Below are 12,768 nucleotides of genomic sequence, written 5' to 3' on the forward strand. Positions count from 1 at the left end.
CAAAAAGATTTCCCAAGCTTTAAACATCCCAAGGAGCACTGTGCAAGCGATAATATTGAAATGGAAGGAGTATCAGACCACTGCAAATCTACCAAGACCTGGCCGTCCCTCTAAACTTTCAGCTCATACAAGGAGAAGACTGATCAGAGATGCAGCCAAGAGGCCCATAATCACTCTGGATGAACTGCAGAGATCTACAGCTGAGGTGGGAGACTCTGTCCGTAGGACAACAATCAGTCGTATATTGCACAAATCTGGCCTTTATGGAAGAGTGGCAAGAAGAAAGCCATTTCTTAAAGATATCCATAAAAAGTGTCGTTTAAAGTTTGCCACAAGCCACCTGGGAGACACACCAAACATGTGGAAGAAGGTGCTCTGGTCAGATGAAACCAAAATTGAACTTTTTGGCAACAATGCAAAACGTTATGTTTGGCGTAAAAGCAACACAGCTGAACACACCATCCCCACTGTCAAACATGGTGGTGGCAGCATCATGGTTTGGGCCTGCTTTTCTTCAGCAGGGACAGGGAAGATGGTTAAAATTGATGGGAAGATGGATGGAGCCAAATACAGGACCATTCTGGAAGAAAACCTGATGGAGTCTGCAAAAGACCTGAGACTGGGACGGAGATTTGTCTTCCAACAAGACAATGATCCAAAACATAAAGCAAAATCTACAATGGAATGGTTCAAAAATAAACATATCCAGGTGTTAGAATGGCCAAGTCAAAGTCCAGACCTGAATCCAATCGAGAATCTGTTTAAAGAACTGAAAACTGCTGTTCACAAATGCTCTCCATCCAACCTCACTGAGCTCGAGCTGTTTTGCAAGGAGGAATGGGAAAAAATTTCAGTCTCTCGATGTGCAAAACTAATAGAGACATACCCCAAGCGACTTACAGCTGTAATCGCAGCAAAAGGTGGCGCTACAAAATATTAACTTAAGGGGCTGAATAATTTTGCACGCCCAATTTTTCAGTTTTTGATTTGTTAAAAAAGTTTGAAATATCCAATAAATGTCGTTCCACTTCATGATTGTGTCCCACTTGTTGTTGATTCTTCACAAAAAATACAGTTTTATATCTTTATGTTTGAAGCCTGAAATGTGGCAAAAGGTCGCAAAGTTCAAGGGGGCCGAATACTTTCGCAAGGCACTGTATTATTCTGACATTTCACATTCTTAAAATAAAGTGGTGATCCTAACTGACCTAAGACAGGCACATTTTTTGTAGGATTAAATATAAGGAATTGTGAAAAACTGGGTTTAAATGTCTTTGTATGTGTATGTAAACATCTGACTTCAACTGTATATATGTATGTGCATTTGTATGTATGTGTATACTGTATGTATGCATGTTTATATATATAGTGGGGCAAAAAAGTATTTAGTCAGCCACCAATTGTGCAAGTTCTCCCACTTAAAATTATGAGAGAGGCCCGTAATTTTCATCATAGGTTCACTTCAACTATGACAGACAAAATGAGGGAAAAAAATCCAGAAAATCACAGTGTAGGATTTTTAATGAATTTATTTGCAAATTATGGCGGAAAAGTATTTGGTCAATAACAAAAGTGTATCTCAATTCTTTGTTATATACCCTTTGTAGGCAATGACAGAAGTCAAACGTTTCCTGTAAGCCTTCACAAGGTTTTCACACACTGTTGCTGGTATTTTGGCCCATTCCTCCATGCAGATCTCCTCTAGAGCAGTGATGTTTTGGGGCTGTTGCTGGGCAACACGGACTTTCAACTCCCTCCAATGATCTTCTATGGGGTTGAGATCTGGAGACTGGCTAGGCCACTCCAGGACCTTGAAATGCTTCTTACGAAGCCACTCCTTCGTTGCCCGGGCGGTGTGTTTGGGATCATTGTCATGCTGAAAGATCCAGCCACGTTTCATCTTCAATGCCCTTGTTGATGGAAGGTTTTCACTCAAAATCTCACGATACATGGCCCCATTCATTCTTTCCTTTACACGGATCAGTCGTCCTGGTCCCTTTGCAGAAAAACAGCCCCAAAGCATGATGTTTCCACCCCCATGCTTCACAGTAGGTATGGTGTTCTTTGGATGCAACTCAGCATTCTTTGTCCTCCAAACACGACGAGTTGAGTTTTTACCAAAAAGTTATATTTTGGTTTCATCTGACCATATGACATTCTCCCAATCTTCTTCTGGATCATCCAAATGCTCTCTAGCAAACTTCAGACGGGCCTGGACATGTACTGGCTTAAGCAGGGGGACACGTATGGCACTGCAGGATTTGAGTCCCTGGCGGCGTAGTGTGTTACTGATGGTAGACTTTGTTACTTTGGTCCCAGCTCTCTGCAGGTCATTCACTAGGTCCTCCCGAGTGGTTATGGGATTTTTTCTCACCGTTCTTGTGATCATTTTGACCCCACGGAGTGAGATCTTGCGTGGCGCCCCAGATCGAGGGAGATTATCAGTGGTCTTGTATGTCTTCCATTTCCTAATAATTGCTCCCACAGTTGATTTCTTCAAACCAAGCTGCTTACCTATTGCAGATTCAGTCTTCCCAGCCTGGTGTAGGTCTACAATTTTGTTTCTGGTGTCCTTTGACAGCTCTTTGGTCTTGGCCATAGTGGAGTTTGGAGTGTGACTGTTTGAGGTTGTGGATAGGTGTCTTTTATACTGATAACAAGTTCAAACAGGTGCCATTAATACAGGTAACGAGTGGAGGACAGAGGAGCCTCTTAAAGAAGAAGTTACAGGTCTGTTAGAGCCAGAAATCTTGCTTGTTTGTAGGTGACCAAATACTTATTTTCCACCATAATTTGCGAATAAATTCATAAAAAATCCTACAATGTGTTTTTCTGGATTTATTTTTCTAATTTTCTCTGTCACAGTTGAAGTGTACCTATGATGAAAATTACAGGCCTCTCATCTTTTTAAGTGGGAGAACTTGCACAATTGGTGGCTGACTAAATACTTTTTTGCCCCACTGTACACTACCCTTCAAAAGTTTGTGGTCACTTAGAAATGTCCTAGTTTTTGAAAGAAAAGCACTTTGTTGTCCATTAAAATAACATCAAATTAATCAGAAATATAGTGCAGACATTGTTAATGTTGTAAATGATTATTGTAGCTGGAAATGGCAGATTTTTTTATGGAATATCTACATAGGCGTACAGAGGCCCATTATCTGCAACTAATACTCCTGTGTTCCAATGGCACGTTGTGTTAGCTAATCCAAGTTTATCATTTTAAAAGACTAATTGATCATTAGAAAACCCTTTTGCAATTATGTTAACACAGCTGAAAACTGTTGTTCTCATTAAAGAATCAATAAAACTGGCCTTGTTTAGATATTTTTTTTAAAATGGGGGATTGGTAAATGATGCAGACAATTACATTGATGGAAGCTACAATCTATGCGCAACATTAAAGCTAATGTAACAAATTGTGTAATAAGTCATGGGGTATTAATACTTTCTGAAGGCCCTGTAAACACCAACTCACCCAAGGGTGAAGTTTTTAAAGGTTAATCTGAGGTTTTCAGTTCCTAAAAAATAATGTGGAATCTGTAGCTCACCTCCATAACAAAATGCATAATTGATTACATCTTTCACTCTTTTTTGTATCTGTCATTATCGCTCTGTCTCACTCTCCCTTCCTCACCCTCTTTCTTTCTCTCGCTCCCTTTCTCTTTCTCTCTCTCTCTCTCTGTGTCTCTCTCTCTGTCTCTCTCTCTCTCTCTCTCTGTGTCTCTTTCTCTCTCTCTCTCTCTCTCTCTCTCTCTTTCTCTGTCTCTCTGTGTCTCTCTTTCTCTCTCTCTCTGTGTCTCTCTCTCTGTCTCTCTCTCTGTCTCTCTCTCTCTCTCTCTCTCTCTCTCTCTCTCTGTGTCTCTCTCTCTCTGTGTGTCTCTCTCTCTCTCTCTCTCTTTCTCTCTCTCTCTCTCTCTCTCTCTGTGTCTCTCTCTCAGGGGGAGAAGTACGACGGGAGGAAAGCAGACGTGTGGAGCTGCGGGGTCATCCTCTTTGCACTTTTAGTGGTGAGTGATTGACAGCTGCCGTTGCCCTGACGATGACCCTGACACGTGCCGTTGAGTTAGTGTTGTGGTTTGATGCGGGTTAAAGTGACAGGGGGACGTAGCTGCTGTTGACACAATAAGTCTTCATAGGAAGCTGCACCTCAGTGTCTCGCTGGCTTTGGTCTACAGTGACTTGCATAAATGTCTTCATTATGATTTTAAATACCTTGGGGTGGAATTTGAGGTAAGGGGCAGGACAAGGTTTAGAGACATAACTTAATAAATGTGGTAAAACAAACTTCTTGCCAATGGCCTGTGATTCCAGATCTTGTCTGTAGAGAATGTTAGTGAAAGATGACATTAGATTATTGGATCAGGACTGAAAATTAAATCAGCACCCTCCATCTTTCATCCCCACATGATTGGTTGATTCATCATGTTTCTGATTGGAGCAGGGATTTCCTGGGCTGGCCTGACTGTCAGCTTTGTACTGACACACATATGCTCGTTAATCAGAGCCTGTGTCATCAGCATTCACACACCGCTCTGATTAGACAGTGACAAAGTGGGGAAGTCGAGAACAAAGGAAATAATAGGCTGTGTGTGTCTGTGTGTGAGGGTTTCTCCATTTTTTGTCAATATGGCCATCAATTATTTCTCCCCAATGAAGATATGTTGAGATGGGAAGAGACCCTATCAGTCATGCTATCATAAACTACACCTCTAATCCATAGAAGTGTGAATACTCTGCCTGTTCCAAATGTCAGATAGACCTTCACTGATTGTCATGAGTAATGCTCGTGTATTGCCTTGCCTAGTGTCTCTTGAAAGCCATTCATATTAGAGATTTTGAAGAAGGCTGGCTCGATAGTCTTACATTGACTGCCATGAGTAATACGTATTCACCGTATTCCCTTGGTCAACAACAATAACCTTCTTGTTTGTCCTTGTCAGATGCACACAGTACAGTCTCACCTGGCACTCTTTCAATTCCGACTTACTGAGCGACATCACATACGGCCGGTTTCCCGGACACATATTAAGGCTAGTCTTGGACTAGGAAACACTTTCAATTGGGTAACGGGAATCTCCGTTGAACCTTCTAGGAGGACTAGGCTTTAAGTGGGTCCTGTAGACCAGCCATTAGAGAAATCTTCACTGGAACTTGAGCATCATTCTGGTATTAATGCTTCTCTCTTGTGTTCAGAGGTTGTTGTGTGTGTGTGTGTTATCCTTGATGATTTGAATGCAGTGTATCACTTGGCTGGCCGGAATTGTGAATAAAATCTTATCGATCTCAGGGCGCCCTGCCATTTGACGATGACAACCTGAGAAACCTGCTGGAGAAAGTGAAGTTGGGTGTCTTCCACATGCCCCACTTCATCCCCCCAGACTGTCAGAACCTCCTTCGGGGCATGATCGAGGTGGATGCCACTAAGAGACTCACGGTACATTCCTCTAAGATCAGCTCTGGGATCCGATGTATGTTCGTAACCCCCTTATTTCAGGTCGACAATTCCCTTAATATCTGCTCTAGCATCAATTTAGATTATGGCCCACCTAATCTACCGCTAAGATCAGGCCTCGGATCAGATGAATGTTCCCAACACCCTTGTTCCAGCTTGAAGATGCACTCAATACTACATTTGTTCACGTTCAGGTGAAAGGTAAATTGGTTTTCAATCAATACAGGGGGCAACTGGTAAAGGGCCTAAGCAGATATAAATGTAACAAACAATTCCATCTCACTTTTTATTACCACAAAATATTTACCACCGCAGTGTAAATCAGAGCATCTCCCCCAGCTCTCACCCACAGTACTAGTAAAGCAGAAATCACTTATCACTGTAGAGAAAGGGAGCCATCTTCCCCCTGATTTAGACTAAAAGACAGTCAGAGGCAGTTGCTCATGCTCAGATTAAGAGTATTCCTGTACTTAAAAAGCACTTGTAATGGTGTTTCTACAGTTACCATGTCATTTTGTCCAGCAGTAGGCTTAATCTGGGTCCGGGAAACCTCCTCTCTGGATATAGACTCTAGACAGTAATCCCATTGACTCTGTCTGTTTGGTTCAGACGTCTGAGACACAGACAGGCGGCACTTGAAACCCTCCCACGGCTACAGTGTGACTTCCTCTAACAGTTTATTAGATGAACTCTCACTCACATCAGCATTAAGAGTTTTCTGTCAAATAGAGGGTGCTTTCCCAGTTGCCCAGCATCTTAAGTGTCCCTCACTCATCTGGTTTTCTCTCTGTTTAATCTACTCAAAAAAATAATATGAATATTAATGCTGTAATGTGTTTTTTTTCTTCTTTCTATGTATTGAAGTAAGTGGAAGACCCATAGAAATAGAATGAATATACACTACATGAGCAAAAGTATGTGGACATCTTGCACGTTGAACATCTCCTTCCAAAATCATGGGCATTAATATGGAGTTGGTCCCCCCCCCCTTTTGCTGCTATAACAGCCTCCACTCTTCTTGGAAGGCTTTCCACTAGATGTTGCAAAATTGCCCGCTGGGACTTGCTTCCATTCAGCCACAAGAGCATTAGTGAGGTCGGGCACTGATGTTGGGCGATTAGGCCTGGCTCGTGTCGGCATTCCAATTCACCCCAAAGGTGCTTGATGGGGTTGAGGTCAGAGCTCTGTGCAGGCCAGTCATGTTCTTCCACATCAAAGTTGGAAGCACAGAATCGTCTAGAATGTCATTGTATGCTGTAGCGTTAAGGGGCCTAGCCCAAAACATGAAAAACAGCCCCAGACCATTATTCCTCCTCCACCAAACTTTACAGTTGGCACATTTGGGCAGTTAACGTTCTCCTGGCATCCTCCAAACTCAGATTTGTCTGTCGGACTGCCAGATTGTGAAGCATGATTCATCACTCCAGAGAATGCATTTCCACTGCTCCAGAGTCCAATAGCGGTGAGCTTTACACCACTCCAGCTGACGCTTGGCATTGCGTATGGGGATCTTAGGCTTGTGTGCGGCTGTTCGGCCATGGAAACCCATTTCATGAAGCTCAATAAACAGTTATTGTGCTGACGTTTCCAGAGGCCGTTTGTAACACGGTAGTTAGTGTTGCAACCAAAGACAGATTATTTTTACGCTCTAAGTGCTTCAGCGCTCTGCAGTCCTGTCCTGTGAGCTTGTGTGGCCTACCACTTCGCGGCTGAGCCGTTGTTGCTCCTAGACATTTCCACTTTACAATAACAGCACATAACAGTTGAGCGGGGAAGCTGAAAAACGGACTGGTTGGAAAGGTGGCCTCCATTGACGGTGCCATATTGAAAGTCACTGAGTTCTTCAGTAAGGTCATTCTACTGCCAATGTTTGTCGATGGAGATCGCATTGCTGCGTGCTCTATTTTATACACCTGTCAGCAAAGGGTGTGGCTGAAATAGACTAATCCACTAATTTGAAGGGATGTCAAGATACTTTTGTACATATAGTGTATTATATTTTTTTTGTCACTACAGTAGGTAAAGACTGGGTTGTTTCTAGAAGTCTTAAGTGTGTCATAATACATACAGTAAGAACAGATAAGGCATGTTGCTGTGTTCACTTGTCTGTCTGTCACAGCACCTGTTCCACATGCTGTGTCATTAACACAATGTTTTTTCCTCTTCCTGTGTGTCTCTACAGTTGGAGCAGATCCAGAAGCACAACTGGTACATGTGAGTACAGCTCCTTTCTGTGTGTGTGTTTGTGTGTGAACATCCATACGACTGGCTTTTTTGTGCATACTCTACTAGATATATGCGCTTTGTACTTTTCTCAGTGAAATGTAATTTAATTTACAAAATGGAGCAAATATATATATATATATTTTTAAAGGGTCAGTAGATAAAAGTATTGCACTTACATAGGCTAAATTAGGCAATGGGAACTAATGGAGGCTAAAGTCAAACTTTTTTGCAGCCTTTATAGTAAGAGAAGGTAGGTCCATTAGGACAGACGTGAGGGGTCTATTTTCTGCTACGCTCTAGTAGTTATCCTACACGCCACCTGAACATAAAAGACAATGATGTTCTTAGTTTTAATGGAACTCTGTTCTGTTCCTAAATGGCTTGGCCTTATCAATGCAGGCTTTAAATACCTCCTCTCAGAAAATTGCCAAGGGCCGTTCTACTGTTCAGCAATGTAATAATGTGCGTTGCTCATTGCTACATTATGTCAGTTCATCATTGCTATTTAGCAATCTACGATGTTCTATACTGAACAAAAATATAAACTCAACATGGTAAAGTGTTAGTCCCATGTCTCATGAGCTGAATTAAAAGATCCCAGACATTTTCATACACACTAAAAGCTTATTTCTCTCAAATTTTGTGCACAAATTTGTTCACATCCCTGCTAGAGCATTTCTCAAGATAATTAACAGGAGTGGTATATCAACAAGCTGATAAAACAGCATGATCATTACACAGGTCCACCTTGCACTGGGGACAATAAAAGACCACTCTAAAATGTGCAGTTTTGTCATACAACACAATGCCACAGATGTCTCAAGTTTTGAGGGAGCGTGCAATTGGCATGATGATTGCAGGAATGTCCACCAGAGCTGTTGCCAGAGAATTGAATGTTAATTTTTCTACCATGAGCCGCCTCCAACGTCGTTTTAGAGAATTTGTTAGTAAGACAAACCAGCCACACAACCACAGACCATGTGTAACTGCGACAGCCCAGGACCTCCACGTCAGGCTTCTTCACCGGCGGGATCATCTGAGACCAGCTCCACGGACAGCTGATAAAACTGCAGAATTTCTGGTATGGCCAGGCATAAGCTATGGACAACAAACACAATTGCATTTTATCGATGGCAATTTGAATGCACAGAGATACTGTGATGAGATCCTGAGGCCCATTGTCTTGCCATTCATCCAGCGCCATCACCTCATGTTTCAGCACGATAATGCATGGCCCCTTGTCGCAAGGGTCAGTACACATTTACTGGAAGCTGAAAATGTAACCATTTCTTCCATGGGCTGTATACTCACCAGACATGTCACCCATTGAGCATGTTTGGGATGCTCTGGATCAACGTGTACGACAGCGCGGACCAGTTCCCGCCAATATCCAGAAACTTCACACAGCCATTGAAAAAGAGTGGGACAACATTCCACAGGCCACAATCAACAGCCTGATCCACTCTATGATGATCGTTCTACATGAGGCAACTAGTGGTCACACCAGATACTGACTGGTTATCTGATCCACACCCATACCTTTTTCTTAAGGTATCTGTGACCAACAGACGCATATCTGTACTCCCAGTCATGTGACATCCATTGATTAGGGCCTCATTTCTTTTTTAATTGACCAATTAAACTGTAACTCAGTTTATATTTTTGTTCAGTGTATATCTTTGCCATGTTTGGTGGATACATTTTCTTAACGGTAAAGTGGTTTCACAATTCTGATAGCTTTGGAGTCTATTTTTGTCATTGCAACACTGTAAAATACGAAGTTCATGTTGAATATCTCCATTATTAGCTTTCTACTCCACTGTGTTGCCTATCTCAACTCAGCAAAAAATAAACGTCTTCTCACTGTCAACTGCGTTTATTTTCAGCAAACCTAGCATGTGTAAATATTTGTATGACATAACAAGATTCAACAACTGAGACATAAACTGAACAAGTTCCACAGACATGTGACAGAAATGGAAATGGAATAATGTGTCCCTGAACAAAGGGGGGGTCAAAATCAAAAGTAACAGTCAGTATCTGGTGTGGCCACCAGCTGCATTTAGTACTGCAGTGCATCTCCTCCTCATGAACTGCACCAGATTTGCCCGTTCTTGCTGTGAGATGTTATCTGACTCTTCCACCAAGGCACCTGCAAGTTCCCGGACATTTCTGGGGGGATTGGCCATAGCCCTCACCCTTCGTTCCAACAGGTCCCAGACGTGCTCAGTGGGATTGAGATCCGGGCTCTTCGCTGGCCATGGCAGAACACTGACATTCCTGTCTTGCAGGAAATCATGCACAGAATGAGCAGTATGGCTGGTGGCATTGTCATGCTGGAGGGTCATGTCAGGATGAGCCTGCAGGAAGGGTACCACATGAGGGAGAAGGATGTCTTCCCTCTAACGCACAGTGTTGAGATTGCCTGCAATACAACAAGCTCAGTCCGATGATGCAATGACACACCGCCCCAGACCATGACAGAACCTCCACCTCCAAATCGATCCCGCTCCAGAGTACAGGCCTCGATGTAACGCTCATTCCTTCGACGATAAACGCGTATCTGACCATCACCCCTGGTGAGACAAAACTGCGACTCGTCAGTGAAGAGCACTTTTTGCTAGTCTTGTCTGGTCCAGCGATGGTGGGTTTGTGCCCATAGGCGACATTGTTGCCGGTGATGTATGGTGAGGACCTGCCTTACAACAGGCTACAAGCCCTCAGTCCAGCCTCTCTCAGCCTATTGTGGACAGTCAGAGCACTGATGGAGGGATTGTGCTTTCCTGGTGTAACTCAGGCAGTTTTTGTTGTACCTGTCCCGCAGGTGTGATGTTCGGATGTACCGATCCTGTGCAGGTGTTGTTAGTGTCCTAAGTTTTCGTAACTGTGACCTTAATTTGCCTACCGTTTGTAATTTGTTAGTGTCTTAACGACCGTTCCACAGGTGCATGGTCATTAATTGTTTATGGTTCATTGAACAGGCATGGGAAACAGTGTTTAAACCCTTTACAATGAAGATCTGAAAAGTTATTTGGATTTTTATGAATTATCTTTGAAAGACAGGGTCCTGAAAAAGGGACGTTTATTTTTTTTTTGCAGAGTTTAGATGAACTGGTTTAGAAACTATGATTTAAAGTAGTATTTTACTACAGAAACACATAGTGCCTTTCTCTAAGCAGTAGGAAGCAGATTTTTCAGTCAACCTTTTTATCTGTTCTTGATTATGGTGATATTATTTATCAAGGTGCAGCTGCTACTTTTTATAAACCTTTGGATGCCATGTACCATAGTGCCCTTCATTTTGTTATCACTGCATCCTGTATCGAAAGGTTGGCTGGACTTCGCTAAAGGCCCGTATATCTCTACATTACTCCATTTCTGGCCCTACTTCATAAACTTTGGTCTTATCTAACTTTGCTGTTGAAGCACCTGAGTTGCCTTCCCCGTTCACAGGATTGGTTAACTCTTGAGATTCCTAGGGTCGCCGCCAAGCTAGGTAAATCTGCTTTTAGTTTTAATGCACCGTATTTCTGGAACAAATTTCAAAATAGATTTGATCTTTATGTTCTTGTGCCGATCGGGCAATTTAAAGTATTGATTGGGGACTTATTTCTGGAGGAATGTAACTGGGTTATTTGTGATGTTTTGTATTTAGGGTGTGTATATACAGTACCAATCAAAAGCTTGGACACACATACTCATTCAAGGGTTTTTCTTAATTTGTACTATTCTCTACACTGTAGAATAATAGTGAAGACATCAAAACTATAAAATAACACATGCAATCATGTAGTAACCAAAAAAGTGTTAAACAAATCAAAAATATATTTTGTATTAGCCACCCTTTGCCTTGATGGCAAACTCATCCCAAACCATCTCAATTGGGTTGAGGTTGGGTGATTGTGGAGGCAAGGTCATCTGATGCATCACTCCATCACTCTCCTCAGTCAAATAGCCCTTACACAGCCTGGAGGTGTGTTTTGGGTCATTGTCCTGTTGAAGAACAAATGATAGTCCCACTAAGTGCAATCTAAATGGGATGGCGTATTCCTGCAGAATGCTTTGGTAGTCATGCTGGTTAAGTGTGCCTTGAATTCTAAATAAATCACAGACAGTGTCACCAGCAAAGCACCCCCTTCGCCATCATACCTCCTCCTCCATGCTTCACGGTGGGAACCACACATGCAGAGATCATCCGTTCACCTACTCTGCGTCTCACAAAGACACGGCGGTTGGACCAAAAATCTCAAATTCATCAGACCGAAGGACAGTTATCCACCGGTCTAATGTCCATTGCTCATGTTTCTTGGCCCAAGCAAGTCTCTTCTTATTATTGGTGTCCTTTGTAGTGGTTTCTTTGCAGCAATTTGAGCATGAAGGCCTGATTCACGCTGTCTCCTCTGAACAATTGATGTCTGTTACTTGAACTCTGTGAAGCATTTATTTGGACTGTTATCTGAGGTGCAGTTAACTCTAATGAACATATCCTCTGCAGCAGAGGTAACTCTGGGTCTTCCTTTCCTGTGGCGGTCCTCATCCTCAGTTTCGTCATAGTGCTACATGGTTTTTCGACTGCACTTGAAGAAACTTTCAAAGTTCTTGAAATGTTCCAGATTGACTGACCTTCATGTCTTAAAGTAATCAAGGACTGTCATTTCTCTTTGCTTATTTGAGCTGATCTTGTCATAATATGGACTTGTTATTTTACCTAATAGGGCTCTCTCCTGTATACCAACCCTACCTTGTCACAATCAATCAATCAAATGTATTTATAAAGCCCTTTTTACATCGGCCGCAGTCACAAAGTGCTCTACAGAAACCCAGCCTAAAACCCCAAACAGCAAGCAGTGCAGATGTAGAAGCACGGTGGCTAGGAAAAACTCCCTAGAAAGGCTAGAACCTAGGAAGAAACCTAGAGAGAAACCAGGCTCTGAGGGCTGTGCCTGGTGAAGATTATAACAGAACATGGCCAAGATGTTCAAACGTTCATAGATGACCATTAGGGTCAGATAACAATAATAACAATAATAATAATCACAGTGGTTGTACACCACAAAGGAGATGATTGTGGACAACAGGAAAAAGAG

The 12,768-nt window shown here is 42.4% G+C and overlaps 1 protein-coding gene and 1 long non-coding RNA gene across 6 annotated transcripts in view; one reads left to right on the plus strand and one right to left on the minus strand.

The window, feature by feature from the left end:
• Positions 1-12,768, plus strand: part of brsk2b (BR serine/threonine kinase 2b) — a 178,879-nt gene that overhangs the window by 126,070 nt on the left and 40,041 nt on the right. For all 5 annotated transcript variants that reach the window (XM_036980439.2, XM_036980441.2, XM_036980443.2 and 2 more), the window contains exons 7-9: positions 3,942-4,010; positions 5,291-5,437; positions 7,638-7,669. In XM_036980439.2, the coding sequence (XP_036836334.2) occupies positions 3,942-4,010; positions 5,291-5,437; positions 7,638-7,669 (248 nt within the window). The remainder of the gene's footprint in view (positions 1-3,941; positions 4,011-5,290; positions 5,438-7,637; positions 7,670-12,768) is intronic.
• LOC149982926 (uncharacterized) overlaps positions 1-12,768 on the minus strand; it is a 38,083-nt gene that overhangs the window by 20,884 nt on the left and 4,431 nt on the right. The gene's annotated exons all lie outside the window — the stretch shown is intronic.

This window comes from Oncorhynchus mykiss, chromosome 6, assembly GCF_057628025.1.
Source record: "Oncorhynchus mykiss isolate SJ-2025 chromosome 6, ASM5762802v1, whole genome shotgun sequence".
Lineage (NCBI taxonomy): Eukaryota > Metazoa > Chordata > Actinopteri > Salmoniformes > Salmonidae > Oncorhynchus > Oncorhynchus mykiss.